Below are 23,439 nucleotides of genomic sequence, written 5' to 3' on the forward strand. Positions count from 1 at the left end.
TTTTACTATAATGCAGTAAGATGAAAAATAGCTAGGCTTTGTCTTCTTTATGCAAAATATATTTCCTAATATACAGGGTGCCCCCCACCCCACTGGCCACTATGTTTGATTGCTCACATCTTAAAAATGCAAAAAGGCGTTTACACAACTTTTTGTCCCGAACACATTTGTGAACTTTATTTGCATCATTTGCACAATATAAAGTGGTGCCATTTGTCGATACATGTGGGCTGTAATAATAGACACATTACTAATAATAATGAAATACTTCTAAAATGTAGACAATTTAGTGTTTTAACGAAATGTAAACATCAAAATTACATCATAAAAAGAGAGGAGCAGCATGGTGGCACTGTTGCCTCACAGCAAGAAGGTCCCTGAGTCTCGGCTCACCTAGGGCTTTTCTGTGTGGAGTTTGCATGTTCTTCCCGTGTTTGCGTGGGTTTGCTCCAGTGTCCCCAACAGTCCAAAAACATGCATGTCAAGTGAATTGCAAACTATAAATTTCCCATAGGTGTTTGTGTGTTTTAACACCTGTCCAGGGTATTTCCCTGCATTCAGCCCAAGACAGATGGGATAGGCTCCAGCACTACCAGTACCAAACACTATCGCCAGCACTACCCGCAACCCTACATAGGACAAGCGGCTACAGAATACAGTTATGAAAAATTATGTTAAAATTAAAGTAGGCAAAAAAAAAAAAAAACAAAGGATGCAAGAATTTCCAATAAAGTCAAATGAAAACTTGTAATAATTTGCATGAGATGGCAAAATCGCAAGACATCGAATTACTTGCCTTGTACAAAGAAGGGTGACTTTTATTCTCATAGAGACCATCCAATCAACAAACCTAACCATGGTTTTAATAGTAAAATCACTGTTGTGTTCCACGAGAGCCATCTCATAATATTATAATAACTATATTCATTATAATGAAATTTCCACATTCAGAGATAATGACTGCTATGGATCACATTCTTGAATTCTTGATCAGTCCAGACTTGCAATAATTAACACCACATGGACCCTTCTCAACTGATCAAATGTTCTTGAGTTGCTTCTTACTGGGATGTGATGTGACATGTTCTGGAATTAAATGAACTTTATACAGTAGTTTCAATGATCATCAACTGCTTTTATGGTGTGCTGCAGAAGATTAAGGTCTCTATTCAATACAAAGTTCTCATTTCAACACTAAACACTGCGATTCTATTTCAAAACCCCTGTAGAAATTAGATAATTATGTTTTACACAGAAAACATTCCAATATTCAAATAAGGATGAGGATAATTCATTCACACAGACTTTAATATAAAAGATGTGATATGAGGTTAACCTCCTGAGACCTGAGCGTGACTGCTGTGTGCATTTTCCATTTCCCATTTCCCATTTCCCTTTTTGATTTGTAACTAGTTGCACCTACTAAACAAGCAAAAAAAATAATAATAATACATGTAAAAAAATTTTTTTTTAGAGCAAATAGTTTCCCTAAAAATTGATGTCCACCTATGTGGACAGTGGGACAAAGTTGTGACATTTTTTTAATTTAAATTTACATTTCACGTCATTATTTTATTTTTTTTATTCTTTTTATTTTTTTATTCATTTTGATCATTTTTTACTTTTTTAAAATTTATTTTATTACTATTTAATCTTAGTTCTTGTTCTTAATTGGTTTTAAAAGTGGATTTTATCTTGTATTTTCTTTATTAATTTTATGTAAAGCACTCTGAAGTGCCATTGTGTAAGAAATGTGCTTATAAATAAACTTGCCTTGCCTAAATAATACCACGTTTTAGAAAGTCAGATTTATTTTTTCTCCACCAAATAGTTTATGATGTTTGCAGAAGTGTTGATTATTCATGTTTTTGAGACATCAGAAATTATCATAATTAATTCTGATTCAAAGTAATGTCCAGCATCATCCAATCACTGTCAACCATGTTAAAATAAAATGATACATTATAAATTCTGAATCTATGTACTGATTATCATTGTCACATGTCTGTTAAACATGTTGAGTGATCCAAACATCATCTGCAGCCTGAAACTGAACTTTTGATCAGATTTTAGGAGTGAATGCACTTAACTGCATAGAGAGCTATAGGATGCTCCCTTGCTCCCTATTTAGTGAATGACTTAACCTCCAGTGTGCTGTCTGTCTGCACTGGTCTCAGAACAGTTTGAAATGCACCTTATTTTCATCCTAACTCCATATAAAGCCTCTGAAAGACACATTTTTCAGTTTTTGAATGCATGCATTAATTCTCAATGTGATAATACACAGACAGTGAATAAAGGATATTTGAACTGAAACTGAGCATACAGTCCATATACGTGGTCATTGTGTTTACCAGCGTGCTGTTTTGTGATAAATCACTCAAAAATGGCATATCTGATGAAACTAGAGACTCTAATCTTTTGACTCAAACAGGTTTCACTGTAACTTACTGAGGTTTCTTACCAGATGTAGTTTTGTTGCGGTTTTCCCAAAGACAAACTCTGCTGTGATCAGCACCATGTTGTTTGGTCACATGACTTAGTTTAACCCTTTACTGACAGCACAGAGTCTCCTGAACTGAGATCAGTCGGTTTAAATGAAATAAAATTGAAATGGCCATTGTGTTCATCTAACTCATAATGAATGTGCTGATTCAGCAACATATTGTACTTCACTGGACGCTGATTGTTTTAAACAAAACACATCAGCGCATAGATAGAATCTGTTAGCGTCACACACAGGCGGATTTTATCCTCAGGGATTTACTGTAGACAACAGAGTGTTTATGGCAGAACAAATCTAAACAAAAGTGTCAGATGAATTTTCCGGCCTGCAGTTCGTTTCGACTCATACAAGGTTACACAGAAGCTTTTTTCTGCTTCATAGAACAGGCTATTTTTGATTAGGCTCTGTTTTCTTAAGAGGAGGTTGGGCACATTCCAAAAATTCCCAGTTATGTGGATATTTCGTCTCTACATGCCAGTTACTGCTGGGTACAATGAACACAAAGATCCACAGAGGAGCACTGGCTCTCACTGGTTTTGCTTCAGGATCTAGATTTTCCATTGGGAATTAAGTGGTGATCCAACACAGTACCAAAATTTACTTTATAGTACATAAAAGTACATGTAATTGGAATTGTATATGCCTTTTTTTACTTTGTGTAGTTTTATTTATGGTTCTCTAGCCTGATGAGGGCATGACAAATGACCTGCCTATGATTTAGCAAGCTTTTACTGAGTGACACATGAATTTGCAACAAAATTATGTAATGCACAGCCTTAGAAGAAATGGGAAGTCTTTTCTCCTCCCTTTACACAAATTTACACATTTTATTTTCATGTCAAAATTCCATCAAAGCAAATTACTCTTTAACATTTAAATAACATTTAACCCTATAAGCTCGGATGGGCCCGTGAGAAAAAAAACTTGACCAACACAAAACAGGTATCGTTTGAAAGCTTAGAAGCTCTACATTCCAATGCATGTAGACATTATGACCAAAACTGAACAAGTGCTTTGAAATTTACAGATAAATCACAAGTGTTCCATTTTGATAATTTATAAAAAAATAAAACAAATTGCACTAAATTGCATAAGTAAAAACATCAAACTGATCAAATATCCATGTGTCATATGTTGTTGGAAAGCTCTCAAAGAGTAGAATACAACCAGCCTATTTGTTTTACTCACTGACAAAAATATAGTGAGTAATAGTTAAGTATATGTCTTTGACAATTATGTTGGTGTTGCGTATATGCCGCGTTTTTGCTTATAACTTCAGGAAACATAAACGGAACGTAAAATATCACATATCATTATTTAGAGGAGGTGATTATCTTTCAAACGAGCCTACACACAAGATAATCAGATGTATAGATCATTAGATAATCCACATGAAGCACAATGTTACATATGGCCACCAGGAGATGGCGCCAAACACACAACACAGACTCAATGATGACTCAAATGACACAGAATGAAACTCATTCTGTGAAATCTCATTACTAAAATCATGTGTGCATGCTATGCAATAGGGGTGGGCGATATGACCAAAATCTTATATCATGATATGAGTAATTTTATATCACGATAACGGAATATATCGCGATATAGTAATTGTTTTCTGGAAAATCAATAAAAATCGGTTAGCATAATAAATAACCTTATTGTAATGCCTATTTTTGGAAAATCCAGTCAATAAATACTTTTTAAGTGAAAACTACTTCCTGTTACATAATTTTCTCCTTATTTAGAACTTGACAAATGGTCAAAGTAAAAAAAATAAATAAATAAACACTCAGTTTTAAGTCAACCTTCCTATATTACTCAATTTCACATTATGCCACATTTCAGTCTGATATGTTGCTGATCAACAGTGTAATAAACTTTCCTCTAGAAACTCAAGATATTCTCAAAGCAAAGCAACAAAGAAATTATTACATAATTTTAGAAAAAACTACACAACGAAAATAACATGTCTTGAAGAAAATACATGTAAAAAATATTTATAAACACTTCTTGCAAAAAATAAATAAAAAAAATAGGGAATTAATGTGGCTTTTGGCTTTCACACCCTCAGAGCTTAAAGGGTTAAAAATCTAAATATTTTAAGTTTTATTAATTAAATTTGGCTAAACATTACACAATTCAAATCGATGGAAGTTTGTTATGAAATTGAAATGCATAAATCTTAAAAATATTTTTTCCCTGCTGTCTGTGATCCTGTCAGAACAGAGATGTGACACATTTTTGAGTGATAAACCACCAGATCCAGATTAACAACGATCTTATTCAATTACTTTTCCAGTGCGAAATCTGATATCAATAGTGTTCACATTGTTTTGTAAAATTCGAAAACACACATATTCGGTTCACCAGCTGAGATAAAATAAAACATTCACTTTCTGCTGATCGGAGAACGTGTTACACAACAAGAATGTTAGAAGGAATTTTAGAACGTATGCTTGGAATTTCCCTGACAAAAACACTCTGAAGTCACCAATGAAACGCTTTAGTCATGAAGGATTTCAGCGCAGGGCGCTGAACAGGAAGGAAAGGACATTCATGTGAGGAAACTCAATAATCCTCACTGCCATAACAACCAGACGCATTAGCTCTCCTTTTTTAATCTTCTATATTGAGGCCAGTAATTGGTGAATCTCACGCATCCTGTCAAGAACACATCCAGGTCATATTTCACCCAGAAATGATAATTCTCTCATTATTTACTCACTCTCATTATGTCTCAAACTTGAATGACTTTCTTTGATCTATTATGTGTTATTGTCCATATAATGTAAGTCAATGGGGTCCTTTTTTCTGCCACGGCACACCACTATCAAGTCACGTAGGTACAGTATGCTGTGTAATGAGGTCACAGGAGAGCTCTAATTGGGTAATGAAAAAAACAACAAATTTGCTTCTTTTCTAATTTGTAGATTTGTTCTTGCAGTGCCACAGCAAATTACAGGAATGCAAACTCATGAAGGGTGTAAAAGGTGAGAGAATCACTGGTCCATGAACATTTCTTCCGGGGATATTTTTTTGTAAGCATTAGCTAAAAGCACCAATTGCAGCGATAATAATGATTCAAGTAGAGCAAATTAACTGCACAATTGTGCAGAATTAGCTGCAAAAATAAAGGGTATTTTGGTGAGGCTTGCATCTGTGTCACAAATTTGTTCAATTTTATTTACTGATTATTTGATTGACCCCTTCTGGAGATGAGAGAGAGAGAGAGAGAGAGAGAGAGCGAGTGGTCCCGAACACGCCATCCACTGGTCCTCAGCCACTCCGCCCCCTGGCAGATGGCAGCAGCTCCTCCGTAACCTGGCAGACGGTAGCAGGTCCTTCATCCCCTGGCAGCCGGCAACGGCTCCTCCACTTTCTGGCAGACGGCAGCAACCCCTCTGTCCCCTGGTGGACAGCAGCGGCTCCTCCGTCTCCTGCCGGACGGCAGTGGCGAGTTCTCCCGGACAGCGTGCTCTTCCTCCTTCCCGGGTTTTGGCACCAAATGTAAAAGACCTCTGTTTGGTCGGGAAAGGCGGAAGCTGGGACCTGGCTCAACATAAAGTTTTAGGGGGCTTTCACACTGGGCACGTTTGCTGCCCCCCGCAGCTTTGGTCTGGTTTCACACTCACTTGATTCTATCGAACCCCGGTCCATTTGCATTCATCTTACGTCATCACAAACACGCATGGAGAACACAATGCGACTCATCATACTTTTTGTTTTTTTGGTGCCATTATGCACAGCAGTGTGAAGGACAACTGCGTATATGTGCGCTTCATGGTGTCACTCATCAGATGTCCAGGGGAAGGCGGCTTGCTGCTGCTCGCAAACGGCGTTTTTTTGAGGAGACAGCTGATTGCAAGGAATTCATTTGCATCTTTGTTTACACTGCACGCTTACTCACGCTCGTATCCAAGGTGAAGTTATCGCCACAGTCATCTCCTATTATACCTTATATTTATAACCTATAATAGTATTTATATATAGTATTTATAAGGCGTGTAGATTGATAGATAGATGTCGTCATCGGCTAAAACGCATGTGCAGGGCACCCGAGTCCGAGTTGCTTTCGCATTCACGTGAATCACGCTAAAGTTCCATTGCAACCAAACTCAGACCACCTCCTACAGGTAGTCTCAGGTTCAGTACCGCGGTGTGCTCCCCGGTCCACATGACAGCTTTCACATTACCAATTTTCCATGCGAGCCGTGCTCTGTTTCGAACTAAACCGCCAGTGTGAAAGCACCCTCAATGATACAAATTAACTTCAACATAACATGGCATAACATGTCAAGCATAACACTGTGTGTCTCTCTCTCTCACTGGCATCTCCGGCTCCCCTTTATCTCTCTCTTACGCTGATTAGGTGACTCAGCGCCGGCCGTGCACCCTTACGGCCCGGCCATGCCCTCCTCCTCGTCACAATGACGTTTCAGAACGCCGCTTTCTGCAAAAACCCTGGAATGAGCCATTTTCTTAAGTGCATGTAAACGTGGTCAGTGTTTGAGCGGCCGGCTTCACACATTCATTTTGACACATGCATCACTTGCAGATTATATATTTATTTAATTAAATCACAGACTTTTGCGGTATAATTATCACACTGTCATTTCGCAATTTTACTTTGATTAACTGTGCATTGAAATATTCATTTTTGTCCAAATATGTCATATTCCATGAAATTCTGCGTTTTGTAGCTAATGTCATTTTTATGACTAGATTCCATGATTCAGTCCATGTTTTTCCCGCATACTACATGTGGTAACCGAGGTATGAGCAGACTCCAATGTGGTGTGAACATTAATTCACATCTCGAGGTATGAAGGCAGAATCACCACGTTACCAACTCAAGGTGTGAATTTGTTTTCAAAAAAATATCCGACTGTCAAATGTTTTTGTGGTTAACATAACAGCAATGTTGGAATGAAAAAAATTTCTTAATTTGTACTATATCAATACTTAAACTATTTCAACGGAGCAAAGCAGAGATGAAAGAATGTGACACAGATTCGTTTATTCCAGTTAACCGTTAACGTTGTTTCACAATGCGCAGCCGCCGGCAGTAATAAAACGAAACAAATTTGTGTATTTGACTCCTATTATAACATGTTAGCAACACATTCAAACAGTTCTAATATACTTAAATATTTTCCAGGACAAATCATTTTTTTTCCAAGACATTTAATTATTTTATTTTTTATTTTTTTTCCACGTCTTTTCCATGACTGGCAAACTGTATTGCAAAATTCCATGAAATGTGGGAACCTTGTACATATTTATAACATATTTAGCTTTACTTAATTTGCATTAATGTGCACAAAATAAAATATTAGTATTAGTGTGAACTTAGAGTGATACATAAAGTAAAAGAGTAATTCTAAATTTTAAAAAATCCATAAAATTAAGATTTTAAGTACTACTAACGCAAACAATCAAGTTGTGGGGGATACCCATAAGCCCTTGCTTTTGTTTGGTCAAAAGTGACTTATTGGGGTATTTACTGAGATTTTAGGTCGTTTTAGTGTTATTGTCGTTGTTTTACTGTAATTAGTGGTTTTGTGTAAAGTCATCATTAGGCTGATTGATTAAAGTGCACCTATTATGGTTTTTAAACGTGCCTAATTTTGTTTTAAAGGTCTCATACAATAGATTTACATGCATCCAAGGTCAAAAAACACTTTAATTTGCTCATAATTTAAATTGCAGCATTACCTTTTTATCCCCAGTGTCAAAAACGACTCGTTCAGTGATCCGTTCTAAACTCCTCCTTTCAGAGAGCATACTCTGATCTGATTGGTCAGATGTCCCAGTCTGGTGTGATTGGTCCACCGCTTAGTGTAGTGTTTGAGGGCGGGTCAAAGCTGTTCGCGAGCAGCCAATGAAGACCAGAGGCGGGTTTTTTGTTACCAAATGACGTAGGTTAGTACAGGAAGTAAGTCTGGAATTACTAATGACTCGTTTCAGGTGTTCAGAATCGGTTCTTTCTTTTGGGAGTCAATAACTACATTTGTCGTGCACTTTGATTTTTGAAACTTTGCAGACTTTTTTACATTCACAAACAGCCATATAACACACTACATGAAAGGTAATATTTGAAAAACCATAATAGGTGCTCTTTAATGTTCCCTTTGGTGAAGCTGTATCCTGTTCAATCCATGTCTTTTTTCTTTGCGCATGTGAATGTACATGGCTGAAGTGCGGATTTATCAGCCCTTCTTTGGGGAATCAATTGTTTAATGACTGAACTCAGTCATTAGTTTCTTTTAAAGTAAGTAGAAACAATAATAAACATGTAAAGTTCATATGAAGCAGCGTGCTATTATTTGTTAATATTCATGTGACATACCTTTTTAAGTAAAGTTGAATGAACTGATACATTTGTGTACGTCTCACAAAAGTTTTGAAGTTATGCTGGCATAAAATGACCATAAGTTGAATTTATTTAAAAAGTGTGATGCAAAAATGCTACATAAATATTTTAAGTAAATCCAACACATTTCCCCCCCACCCCCCAATGTAGTTTACTTCGAGGTAAATGTGCTTAATTGTCATCTCAGTTATGTCACAATGTAAAAACAAAATACTTTCAAGGTTTCTTTTGATTTGGAGCCAAAATATCACCCAAATAATTTAAAGAACCAGTTAGAACATATGAAGTCAAAAGTTTATTTTACAGCATTTCTTTGCTCAGAAACACCTACTGTATGACTGCACATTCCAGTAAAGCTGTTTTTTCTCTATCTTGACCTGGATAAATCTCCTGTATCTCACATTCACTGCCCTAGTCTGTGAGGTCAGAGGCTCTCATTAGTGTTAACCTACATATGAACAATCCTATCACTGGTGAGCGAGCTGTACCTCGTATCTGAATGTAAAAAACAATGCAAAGGATTAGTATTCTGAAAATATTAGGGTGAAACTTGCTTTACAATACTAGAAACAGGAAAATGCGACTTGAGCTTTTATTAAGAGCATCACTAGAATCGTCACAGTGAATAAATGTATCATGTTTCCTCCTGAGTGTCACGCTTTCATGACACAATCTAACGGGACAAACAACAGCAGTTTCCTAGAAGTGCTTTGATAACCGACTCGACAAACAATTTTAAATGGCATGACATGGATCGTGCCAAAAGAAACGATTAAAGCCTGCTGTTAAAGGCTGACAGACTTTTGTTTTTGAGGATGGGATTAAGAGGAGCCAGAGAATTAAACATTATCTAGAACAATAGGGAACGTCAAAATCCAGTTTTAAAAGAAAAAAACACTCTTGTGTTGTGATTGATAGCAAGTAGACTGATGCTTTGTTTTGTACCTTTTGTAGTCTGTCCAACAGGTTGATTTTACAGAACAATTGTAACTAATGTTATCCATCTACAACACTGGAATTCAGCGGGAGTGTCTTTGAAGACTTTGAACATCTGGTTCAACTTAGACTTTATCTGAACTCCAGCACTAAATTGATTGAGGCTCTTTAAACACTCTTTCCTTCTGTACATTTGAATGCTGTCGTCCAGCTGTTCTCTGTATACTCACCCACACTAAGGGCCTATTTTAAGAGCACTAGTGCTGAGTCAGTAAGTTTTGGTATTTTCATGCAAGCATGCACTGATGGGCTGGGTCAAGTGCAATTTAATTCTGAGGTTCTTCTCCGGTTATTCCAACATCTGCATCCTACTATATAGTCCATTCCCTCAAGCACCAGCGATATAAACAAAGACAGCACATTCATAAGAAGTTGGTGGTGTAAATGGACTGTATGCAATGAATTAGAAGAATTAAAAATGATGTTCTTTTGTGCATTAACTGTGTCCTTGATTAATGTCAAGCATATTTCTATGACAGTGACATGCTCCTTTTATACCGCGGAGACATAACGTGTATGGAGGCTTCACGCTATTCTCCGCGGCATCCACGCACAACTCACCACGCGCCCCACCGAGAGTGAGAACCACATTATAGTGACCACGAGCTATGACAGTGACTGTAACTATATTTTTTTAGAGTTAGGACATTTATTTTACGAACTTTATTACCACCTGCAGGTGGAATCTCCAAACTGCAAATGCAGGAACTGAGATAAGACCTGCTTTGGAGACGTCTTAATGCAATGACATATTCCTCAGGGAAATAGCAAATTACGATTTGCGCCACTTCATTTACATACAATACACGGTTTGCATCCACACACCCACAGTAGTGCAAACACTCCCACACACGCTCAATTGTGCTTTGCGCCTGTGCAAAAATTGCACTTAGAATTAGCGCCCTCACAAAAATTGGATAAGACGTTGCGCGTGTTCGTAGTGCTGTGCTTTGTGCACTCAAGTAAATAGAGCCCTGAGTCACAAATACACTCAAAAAAAGAACTTTCACTACTGTCCATTTTACTGAATCCTCCCTTGATTATATTACTCAAAAAATGCATGTAACCAAGTGAACTTAAATTAACTGAGTTGTTTCAACGCTTTCAAGCTTACTTAATCTATTTGTTTTGGGACAACTTGAATATTTTTGATTGGTTAACTGAAACTAGGTAGGGTATTTCTAATTCCTAGTACTGAGTTAATTTAACATGTCTATTTTAGTTGGTTTTACTTTGTTCAATTGAGTTCCATCTACTTGAAGTATTTAAGTTGATATAACATAGTAATTTTAATTTAAGAAAACTCTTTACAAACATGTAAAGTCACTGTCCATGACTAAACATGTCTACTTTAGTTAGGTTTACTCCATTCAATTAAGTTCCATCTACTTGAAGTATTTAAGTTGATATAACATAGTAATTTTTATTTAAGAGAACTCTTTACAAACATGTAAAGTCATTGTCCATGACTGAACATGTCTACTTTAGTTAGGTTTACTACATTCAATTAAGTTCCATCTACTTGAATTATTTAAGTTGATATAACATAGTAATTTTAATTTAAGAAAACTCTTTACAAACATGTAAAGTCACTGTCCATGACTGAACATGTCTACTTTAGTTAGGTTTTCTCCATTCAATTAAGTTCCATCTACTTGAAGTATTTAAGTTGATATAACATAGTAATTTTAATTTAAGAAAACTCTTTACAAACATGTTCATTCATGGACAGTGTCTTTACGTTAGGTATATTCCATTCAATTAAGTTCCATCTACCTGAAGTATTTAAGTTGATATAACATAATAATTTTAATTTAAGAAAACTCATTATAAACATGTAAAGCCACTGCCCATGACTGAACATGTCTACTTTACTTAGGTTTACTCCATTCAATTAAGTTCCATCTACTTGAAATATTTAAGTTGATATAACATAGTAATTTTAATTTAAGAAAACTCATTACAAACATGTAAAACCACTGATTTATTTTTTGAGTGTACACTACATGACCAACTGCATATTAATGCCAATGAATTTGAAAATAAAAGTTCAAACATCACATATGGGTGTGGAGCTCTTGTGTCCACAAACATTCGGCCATGCATTATACCAAATGAATCACAATATGTATCATGTGCCACAACAAGGACAAACAACACAGGGCAGAAGACAAAATGTTTTGAAAGAACTGTCATGGTAATACTCATATAAAGGTTAACTGCCTCTCTACATGCTATATAAGCCCATTTTAAAACATTAAAGGAACAGTTCACCCAAAAATGAACATTTTGTCATTGTACGGCAAGAGCTGTGTAAAGATTCTTTAAACAAGTTTCTTTTAGTGTTCAACAGAAAAAATAAAAGCATACAGGTTTGGAACGACATAAGGATGAGTAAATAATGACAAAAAAAAACATTTATTTTTGGGGGAACTTTTCCAGACATGTTTAAAGAGCAGATATACTATGACCCTGAATTTGTATAATTCACAACCACATTGGAGGAAAACATCCTGTTATTTTACACTAAACTCATGCATTAATATCATATTATATGCTGATATTAAAAATGTCAACTCTGAATGCAAAAACATTAAAAAAAAAACATGCTTCAGTGACTAACATAAAGCACAAATCGAGCTATTTCCTCCTCTACATTTGATTGCTGTCATTCAGATGATCTCCACACAGATCCGCAGTTATTATCAGCGCTGAATAAAACGCCTACACCAATGCATTTACACCCACACAGAGTCACAAATGTGAAATAAATCACAGTATGTCCCAGAAACAACTCAGAGCAGAAGAGAAAATATGGTGGAATTACTGCCATGGAAATACTCATAAACAATAAAAGTAACTGAAGACAGTTTTCAAAGCAGCATCATATTAAAAAGTTATTGTAAATACAGTAAATTTGATTTTTACATTACATATACATTTTTGTGGAACGTCATACTGACATATACAACTGTTCTGGTGTCTAAAAGTCTCTTTTTAGATCTCAATCATATTTAAAATATAATCTTTAAAAAGCACAAACACTAACTTTGACCCTCATTTCACAGCAACCTCCTCATGCACATCTAATATCATTATACACAATGACAGAACAGATGCAGCAACATGCAATGACACTATCATGTGATTTCAACTGTAAATGTTACATTCAGATGACAAACGCAACAATGTAACCTGCGTGTTGACGTAACGCTTTGATCTTCTGATCAATAGTCAACAGTACAGTACAGAAAGGTTTAGAGTCAACACTGTCCTTGAATTAAAAGCTCTAAAGATCTGCTGTTTTCTGTGTTCACCGACATAACATCCTTCACTCCTAAACATGGCGAATTCTCCTCCACAGCGCCATAAGCAGCATATACACTACTTCAGAAACAGCTGATTTTAGTCTGAAACTAGGTGTTATTTGAATAAATCGTTAAATCAAGTGTATTTGTATAGATATAAATACATGAAACATTTATGTTTCTCACCTCTGTATTCACTCGATGTTCTTCAGGATGTGATGTGTGACAGGAATGATGAGATGAAACACATTCCGGGTGTTGTTCCTGATACTTCGAGCGGATGAGGGTGAAATTCTTGGACTGACTCGCGCTGCTGCTGCTGCTGCTGACACATGTGCTGACTCCGCCCCCTGAGACTGAGTGGGCGTGTCTCAATTTGCCCCTCTGTCAATCAAAACACATCGGCAATGGTCAGACTGGAGCACACTGGCGTACTGCTCACGAAACACTGCGCAGTTATTTACTGTATTCCCATTTTTAATTTTATTTCAAAGAACTTTATTGTCATGATAACTAATGAATACGGCCCTAGTAATGTTCAAAATAAATTACTAAATAAAATACTGCCTTCACTTTGTTTAATAAATGAAACAGGACACATTATGCAAAGACAAACAAACAAACAAACAAACATAAATAAATGAATAAAACAAATAAAAGCAAACTGTAATGTCCTAGTGATGTTAATAAAATAAATAATAAACAAACTGCATACTACCTTCAGTTTAAAAAATAAATAAAATAAAAATAGCACACAGTATGCAAAGACAAACATAAATAAATAAATAAATAAATAGTATGGTCCTAGAAATATATATATATATATATATATATATATGTATAAATTGCATAAATAACTAAAGTGCACACTAACTACTAAAAATAAAAACAGTACACAATATGCAAAGACAAACATAAATGAAAGTAAAATAAAAAATAAATAAATTAAGATCCCAGATATTTTAATAAAATAATAATTGCTATTATAAATAAATAAACTGCACACTGTCTACTCTTTGTTTGAAAATGAAAACAGTTCACAATATGCAACGACAAGCAAACAAACAAAATAAATAAATAATAAATAAATATTAAGGTCCTAGTAATGTAAATAAAATAAATAAAATAAAAAAATACATAAACAAATAAACTGCCTTCTATGTTTAAAAAAAAATGAAACAGTACACAGTATTCAAAGACAAACATAAATAAATTAATTAATAAAACAAAAATAATAAATACATAAATTGTAATGTCCTTGTTATGTTAATTAATTAATTAAACCACATACTGCATTCAGTTTTTTTTAAAAAGAGCACACAGTATCCAAAGACAAACAGAAATAACTAAATAAATAATAAAACTGTCTACTATTTGTTTAAAAATGAAAACAATAAACAATATGCAAAGACAAAAATAAATAAATAAAAATAAGATCCCATCTATTTTAATAAAACAATAATTTCTATAATAAATAAATAAACTGTACTGCCTACTGTTTGTTTAAAAAATGAAAATAGTAAACAGAATGCAAAGACAAACGTTTCAAACAGTAGTATGCAGTGTCATTGTCAACATGACTTCATGTTGCATGCTCGATTTAATGAGTGGCGTCATTTTTATCTTGAAAATAAACATTTATTTAGCTTTTTTTTTTTTTTTAAATCCAATTTTGTGCAAAAATATTTTTTGACAGTCTAATTAAATAATGCGAGAAGAAAATGCAAGTATTTTATACATGCAGAAAATGTGCATACTGTTCCCAGTATATACATACTGCATGCTAGTATGCTATTCTGAACATAGTCACCATCTCTCCCTTGTAGGGCAGAAGGATCTGTGCTGGCTATAAACCATATGTATAGACACTATACTGTCACATATGAAAGTGTGCATGAAAATGTTGTTTATAGCTATATTTTATAGTCAGCATTAGGTTACATTCCACACCTGTATAAGTCAATGGGATGGGAATGAACAAATCCCTAAGTGCTCAACTAACCCCACATTCATCTAATTGTTGCTCACTTATCCTGGCTAGACTGGTAGACAAACCCAAGCCAATGCAAACATTTTGTTGCAACTTATGCATTCTGTATTGCAATACAGAAAAAGGTAAGACAGATTTTTTTTTTTTAGCCCAGACTTAATTCACTAAAAAATAAATAAATAAATAAATACATGAATAAATTAATACAAAATAAAGTAAAATAAAACAAAAAAAATATTAACTTTTTTTATTTAAAAAAAATATTTTATCTATCTACCAAGAAGGAGATATTAATATAGGATTAATTAATAAAGTGTTATTATTTTCAATCAGTTGAAGCAGCCTCATATATACATATATATATATATATAGCAGCACTTCTTCACCCTCACTGTTGGTGGCGCTGTGGATTCAATACGGCGCACAGAAACCACACAGAAGAAGTCCTTCTGAAACTGTTGTCGAGCATCTGAAGGACATCGTTTTAACACATTTATTATAATTTAGTCAAATTAAATCATGTCTTCAACAAAAGAGATTTTACAGATGGATCTTTACGCGTTGTTGGGTGTTGAATCGAAAGCCACAGAGAAACAGGTTCGTCAATCTGACAGCTTTATTCATTAGCTTATCTGCATACGTGACTGTTTCTGTATATTAATGACAAAATAATAATGTATGAAATCATATAAACTTCCAAATAAAAATATGACTCTATAATGTCATCTTTATAACAGGTAGATGGTGTAATAGGGGCTGTTTGGTGTCCTTAATGAATGTAAGACTACATGGACAGTAACTGATTATAAATGTTAAAAACGCTTTTAAAATTAAATTGCATTTAAGTTGATTTAGTTCGATGAGTTTTTTGATGTTTAAAGATGTTGTTTCTGCTCTACAACAGGCTCATAATCATATACTTTCGGCATACTGAGTATCTTCAATGTTTAAAGATGGTTTTAAACATACTTGAGCTTTACTGACTGCTTTTAGTACGAAAACACACATTTAATTTCAACAATTCTGTCCAAAATTACGTTTTCTGAGTGTTTAATCTTTGAGGAATCGACTGTTATTGTTGTAATAAATGAGGTGAGTTTATGTGTGTAACCAGAAGGTGGCGCTGCAGTTGAAGAAATTACTGTCTTTTTTTATAAATGATATCGATATACAATAGTTTATACATTATTACATATTCATATATTTTATTTAATATATTAATGCATATTTAAAAAATGGGTGTCAATCGCATGATAAAACGCTCAACTCATTTTTCACTCCAAATAAAATAAAAAAAATAATAAAATAAATATTTTTGCATTAAGGTTTTTATTTGCACTGTGAAATTTAGTATGACACCTAAGAACATTTTAAGTGCAATTTGCGTTGCAAAATGTTTTATAGTAATGAAAATATTTTTTTAAAGAAATAACTGTCCTTTATACACAATATTATTTTACATATTATTATAGTAATGTATTTTATCTAATATAATGTATTTTTTTTTTTTTAAATTTGTGTGAATCACATAAAACAATGCACAGATCATATTTCACCCCAATTCAAAAGATATATATATTGTTGCATTAAGGTTTTTTTTTTGAGCTGTGTCAGTATTATGGCACATAAGAGAACATTTTTAACACAATTTGTGCTGCATAAAAAGTTATTCATATTATCATAGTACAGTAATGAAAATCATTTGTTTAAAATAAATGACTGTCCTTTTTTATATATTATACAATATTATTTTATGTATAATTCGATATTATTTATTTTATCTATAATATTAATGCATATTTAAAAAAAATGGTGTGAATTGCATGAAAAAATGTACAGCTCATTTTTCACTCCAAATAAAAAAATAATAAAATAAAATAAATATTTTTGCATTAAGGTTTTTTTTTGCACTGTGAAATTTAGTATGACACCTAAGAACATTTTCAGTGCAATTTGCGTTGCAAAAGTTTTCATTTATATTACCATTAATGAAAATAATTTGTTTAAAATAAAAGACTGTCCTTTTTTTATGCTAATATATATATATATATATATATATATATATATATATATATATATATATTTATATATACGATATTATTTTATATATAATTATATTTTCATTTCTTTTATCTAATATATTAATTTATACTTTAAAAATGGGTGTGAATCACATGGAAAATTGCCCAGCTAATAATATATATATATATATAGATAGATAGATAGATATTAAAACATCTTAAAATAATAGTTGACCCAAAAATGAAAATTCTGTCATTCTTTCCTCACCCTCATGTTGTTCTAAACCTGTATGACTTTTTTTACTCCATGGAACACAAAATGAGATGTTAATCAGAATGTTCAATATCAGTCACCATTGACTTTCATTGTGTAGAAACAAGATGCAATGCAAGTGAATGGTGACTGAGACTGACATACTGCATAACTTCATCTTTTTGTGTTCCACGCAAGTCTTAACGGGTTGAGTCAACTTTAGGGTGAGTAAACGATGACTGACTGTACATTTTTGGATAAATTATGCCTTTAAAGAGCCATCTGTTGGTCCGTGTCTGGAGGATAAGTGGGTAAGAATGTGCTTGCAGACCGCAGTGAATCAGGCCTTGCTTTTTGTGGACTGAAGTCTCATTGAGATGATGCCAAAGTGTCCCGTGAGACGCTGTCAGCAGCGATAGAAGCAGTCTGATAAAAAAAAAAAAAAACTCAGCCAGGATGACCCAAAATGAGATGTGCGGTTCACATTCTCAAACAGTCCTGAGACCAAATAACTGCATGTTTTTTTTTTTTTGACAGTGCAAGTCATGTCTGAGATTTGTTGGCAGTAGTGTGTTTTAAGTGGCTCTTGTTCTAGTATTGGACACTTGCGTGTTTTTCACATGTACAGACGTGCATTGATGCGTGTGCAGTTTGACATTAATGTGCACTTTGATTTAAGAGGGGTATTTGGGTCGGATGTCTCGTGGGGTTTCGGGGTTGCGGTGGATGTGACCGCCATCTATTGTTATAAAACATCTCCGGATGGTTTATGCTTTCCAGGAAACTGTGCGTTCTGCTTTGCTGTGCCTTGGGTTATGTAAAACTTTTTGAATAATAACTTTCTTGTGCAATAACAAAATCAACAGAGAATATGAAGTTTAATCATGACATTAAATGCAAAGAAGTGCACAGTGGCTTGGGCCAAACATCAAAAAAGTGTTTCTGATAACAAGATGAGATGAATATAGTGTGCAGAGATAGCAAGATACCACAGTAGAACCGCAGTGAAATTCTTCTGAAGTTTGATTCTTATTTTCTCTCTTTTACAGATCAAGAAAGCGTACAGACAGAGAGCGTTGTCATGCCACCCTGATAAAAACCCAGACAATCCCAAAGCTGGTGAGTACTGTAGTTTAGAAGGGCTGGGGAGCGAAAACTGAATGGTTTTCACGACTTAATGATTCTCGAACGTGCAATTTTAAGAACACTAATAAAATATTCTGACAGTGTTTCAAGCAGCGCTACGACACTACTGAATCTACAACCTTAAACATAGAGTGCAACCTACGTAATCTGATTCCTGAACTAATGAATCTAAAGAGTCGGTTCTTTTGAATCTACAGCCTGAAACATATAGTACGACCAACGTAATCTGATTCCTGAACTAATGAATCTAAAGAGTCGGTTCTTTTGAATCTACAGCCTGAAACATATAGTACGACCAACGTAATCTGATTCCTGAACTAATGAATCTAATGAGTCGGTTCTTTTGAATCTACAGCCTGAAACATATAGTACGACCAACGTAATCTGATTCCTGAACTAATGAATCTAAAGAGTCGGTTCTTTTGAATCTACAGCCTGAAACATATAGTACGACCAACGTAATCTGATTCCTGAACTAATGAATCTAAAGAGTCGGTTCTTTTGAATCTACAGCCTGAAACATATAGTACGACCAACGTAATCTGATTCCTGAACTAATGAATCTAATGAGTCGGTTCTTTTGAATCTACAGCCTGAAACATATAGTACGACCAACGTAATCTGATTCCTGAACTAATGAATCTAATGAGTCGGTTCTTTTGAATCTACAGCCTGAAACATACAGTACGACCAACATAATCTGATTCCTGAACTAATGAATATAATGAGTCGGTTCTTTTGAATCTGCAACCTGAAACATACAGTGTGACCAATGTAGCCTGATTCCCGAACTAATGAATCTAATGAGTCGGTTCTTTTGAATCTACAACCTTAAACATAGAGTACGACCAACGTAATCTGATTCCCGAACTAATGAATCTAAAGAGTCGGTTCTTTTGAATCTACAACCTGAAACATACAGTACGACCAACGTAATCTGATTCCCGAACTAATGAATCTAAAGAGTCGGTTCTTTTGAATCTACAACCTGAAACATACAGTATGACCAACGTAGTCTGATTCCCGAACGAATGAATCTAATGAGTCGGTTCTTTTGAATCTACAACCTGAAACATACAGTGCAACCAACATAATCTGATTCCTGAACTAATGAATCTAATGAGTCGGTTCTTTTGAATCTACAACCTGAAACATACAGTGCAACCAACATAATCTGATTCCTGAACTAATGAATCTAAAGAGTCGGTTCTTTTGAATCTACAGCCTGAAACATACAGTATGACCAACGTAATCTGATTCCTGAACTAATGAATCTAATGAGTCGGTTCTTTTGAATCTACAACCTGCAACATACAGTACGACCAACTGAACTAATGAATCTAATGAGTCAGTTCTTTTGAATCTACAACCTGAAACATACAGTACGACCAACGTAATCTGATTCCTGAACTAATGAATCTAATGAGTCGGTTCTTTTGAATCTACAACCAGAAACATACAGTACGACCAACGTAATCCGATTCCTGAACTAACGAATCTAATGAGTCGGTTCTTTTGAATCTACAACCTGAAACATACAGTACGACCAACGTAATCTGATTCCTGAACTAATGAATCTAATGAGTCGGTTCTTTTGAATCTACAACCTGCAACATACAGTACGACCAACTGAACTAATGAATCTAATGAGTCTTTTCTTTTGAATCTACAACCTGAAACATACAGTACGACCAACATAATCTGATTCCTGAACTAATGAATCTAATGAGTCGGTTCTTTTGAATCTCCAACCTGAAACATCCAGTATGACCAACGTAATCTGATTCCTGAACTAATGAATCTAATGAGTCGGTTCTTTTGAATCTCCAACCTGAAACATCCAGTATGACCAACGTAATCTGATTCCCCATCTAATGAATCTAATGAGTCGGTTCTTTTGAATCTACAGCCTGAAACATACAGTACGACCAACGTAATCTGATTCCTGAACTAATGAATCTAATGAGTCGGTTCTTTTGAATCTACAACCTGAAACATCCAGTACGACCAACGTAATCTGATTCCCCAACTAATGAATCTAATGAGTCGGTTCTTTTGAATCTACAGCCTGAAACATCCAGTACGACCAACGTAATCTGATTCCTGAACTAATGAATCTAATGAGTTGGTTCTTTTGAATGTACAGCCTGAAACATCCAGTACGACCAACGTAATCTGATTCCTGAACTAATGAATCTAGTGAGTCGGTTCTTTTGATTCTACAGCTCAAAACACAGCACACGACCAGCATGTCGATTGATTTCTGAACAAATGACTCTTATGAGACTGTTCGTTTTAGTGAATCAAAAATGTAATCTGAAGTGATCTCGTATCATTTGGAAAAAAGGCCGAAATCATTCTTCCTCAAAAGTACTATATGAATCGTTCATGGAACCGTTAAGGAACCGGAGTCGCTAAGAGGAATCAGAATCTTAATTCTTTACAATTCACTTCTTTATCGTTTAGTTTTCATTTTATATATTTAAAGATAAAACTTAGCCTACTACATTTACACATAAAGAAATCCACTTATAATGTTAGTCGAGGAAGGTTTCTTTTCCCAAAAAACAGTGGTAGTTTATTTTTCATCGCTATTACTAGTCATGTTACTAACTTCACACAGATGTGGTTAGTAAGTGATATTATCACAGTAAAATCATGTTAACACACATATTGTTTATGTCTTGTGTCTATACTTTTGAAACAGTGAGTATTTTAATGTTTACAGATTGACCCCATTGACTTCCATTGTAAGTGACCCAGATTTATAATAAACAAGGGACGAATCGAAATTGTTTTACTGCCAGAGTAACGCAAGAACGGGACCGCACGCAAGCAATTTGTTGGCCAAATGTTTACGTCTGTGTTTACGTACTTGTGTATAGTATGTTACTGGCCTAATGTCAAAAGTGCCACAGTGTTTGTTCACACTCTTTTGGGAAATCAACCAAGGAATGGCTTAATTATAGTTGTCTCTACACATAAAACTGAGATCATTGAAAGTATTTTAACATCCCAAAAAAATGTAACAAATTGCCTTTGAATTCATAGATTAAACTGGTAAACACTTGATGCAGCAAACGTTGCAGAAACGCTCCGAGCTTCAGCAGTTGGCAGATTGTACAAACTCCTGCATGTGTGTTCTCTTATACCCCCCATTTACCCAGAACATGTGCATAACCAATGCTGGGAAATTCAAATCTGTATGGGGAAAATCTAGGACATGCACCTCGGAAGATCATGGTGTGTTTTGGAGGGGTGTTCTGTTCCCTGTGGTCTCCGGATGCCTGCAACAGTTCTTGATTAAGTCAAAAATGGGAACCAAAGGATAATGGTGTACGGACCGGCGTCACTTTCCCAAAATGAAAGTGGAGACGATTGCAGAATATGCAGACTCGCATGTGGCCATTTACCAGCTCACACGAGAGGGGCTGCGAGACTTGCGCCTGCACAGGGGGTGCGGCGAAGGTCACGCTACTTTTGAAACCCCCTTGCGTGCGGACGACTGGCGTTCCCAGTGTTATTTTTGAATAACTGAAGTAAATATAAAAATGAGCATAACTGGACTGAAACTAAACTAAAATACACAGAAAAGGACCACAAATTCATTTTAGATTTAGTTTTTGATACACAGCGTTATTTATAATTTTTTTTTACTAATATAAATGTGTGTGTGTGTGTGTGTGTGTGTGTGTGTACATTGTAAACATGAATTAATTACTTAAAAAAAAAAAAAAGGAAAAGATTTTTTTATCAAATTATTTTTTGTCATGTTTTTTTTTTTGTTTATAGTTTTTAATTGTAATGTTTATATAAGTATGTTTTATATGTTAATTAATTACTTTAAATATAAAATCATTTTTACGAAATTATTTTTGTATTAAATTGTATTTTTATCATTTTATTTCATTTAATACTTTTTAGTTTTATATATATTTTTATGTATATATATTTTATTATATATATAGTACGTTGTAAATGCTCATTAGTTACTTGAAATAAACAATCATTAAAACATTTTTAAAATTTTTTTTTTAATGAAATTATTTTAGGGCTGGATGTTGATACAGATTTTTCGATTTCAATTCACAAGCTATCGATATCGATTCATATAGGTATATTTCAGTTATAATGTTCCTTGTGCTCACATATGAAATAATAATAATGCTGAGACCTTCTAACTAGGTACATTACGAAAATATTTAACTAATTATATTTTATTAGTTTTTCATCATTTTGGTCACATTTAAAAAATAAACAAATCCATGTATTTAATCAATAAATAAGATATTTTATATATTATTTCTTGTTACATTTAAAACATTTTTTTTACAGTTTTTTAATTGCATAATTTTTACTATTTACTGGTATTTACATTGATTTGTTGAACATGTGCTAAAACCGGTACTGTCTCTTTAAAAAAAACAAAAAACATGCTTATCTATAAAGAGTGTTTGTAGATGAGCGCATGTTAGGGAGAGAGGACTCGAATGGCTAAAGATCTTAAAACAAAACAAAACAAAACCCTTCCAGAACACCGGCATGACCGGCTCGCGTCTCTGCCGCACGTGCTTGGATATTAAAGTGGGGGATCCACCAGTGGTGATCCTGAGGTTTCAGCCAGGTGTCTTATCTCAGCCAACCTGTTCTTGGTCGACAGACCTGTTGGAAATGTGCTCTTGTGATTCTCTCTCTTCCAAAAGAAAGAAGAGAATAAATAAAACTAAACTAAATAAATCAAACAAAAGAGGGTAATTAGAGAAAAAGTAATAGTAATAATAAAATATGATGATGACAACAATAACAGCGATAGAAGTATAGATAGAAAATGAGAGAGACT

The 23,439-nt window shown here is 34.4% G+C and overlaps 2 protein-coding genes across 8 annotated transcripts in view; one reads left to right on the forward strand and one right to left on the reverse strand.

Moving 5' to 3' along the window:
- LOC127455162 (inverted formin-2-like) overlaps nucleotides 1–13,514 on the reverse strand; it is a 44,743-nt gene extending 31,229 nt beyond the window's left edge. For all 7 annotated transcript variants that reach the window (XR_007899639.1, XR_007899640.1, XM_051722801.1 and 4 more), the window contains exon 1: nucleotides 13,376–13,514. The gene's annotated coding sequence lies outside the window, so the exon portion shown is untranslated. The remainder of the gene's footprint in view (nucleotides 1–13,375) is intronic.
- A 2,091-nt stretch (nucleotides 13,515–15,605) lies between these two features.
- Nucleotides 15,606–23,439, forward strand: part of dnajc17 (DnaJ (Hsp40) homolog, subfamily C, member 17) — a 64,066-nt gene continuing 56,232 nt past the window's right edge. Inside the window, exons 1-2 of the mRNA XM_051722954.1 lie at nucleotides 15,606–15,776; nucleotides 18,503–18,572. Of these exons, the coding sequence (XP_051578914.1) occupies nucleotides 15,699–15,776; nucleotides 18,503–18,572 (148 nt within the window). The 5' untranslated portion in view covers nucleotides 15,606–15,698. The remainder of the gene's footprint in view (nucleotides 15,777–18,502; nucleotides 18,573–23,439) is intronic.

Source organism: Myxocyprinus asiaticus, chromosome 17 (genome assembly GCF_019703515.2).
Source record: "Myxocyprinus asiaticus isolate MX2 ecotype Aquarium Trade chromosome 17, UBuf_Myxa_2, whole genome shotgun sequence".
In the NCBI taxonomy this organism is placed as follows: Eukaryota; Metazoa; Chordata; class Actinopteri; order Cypriniformes; family Catostomidae; genus Myxocyprinus; species Myxocyprinus asiaticus.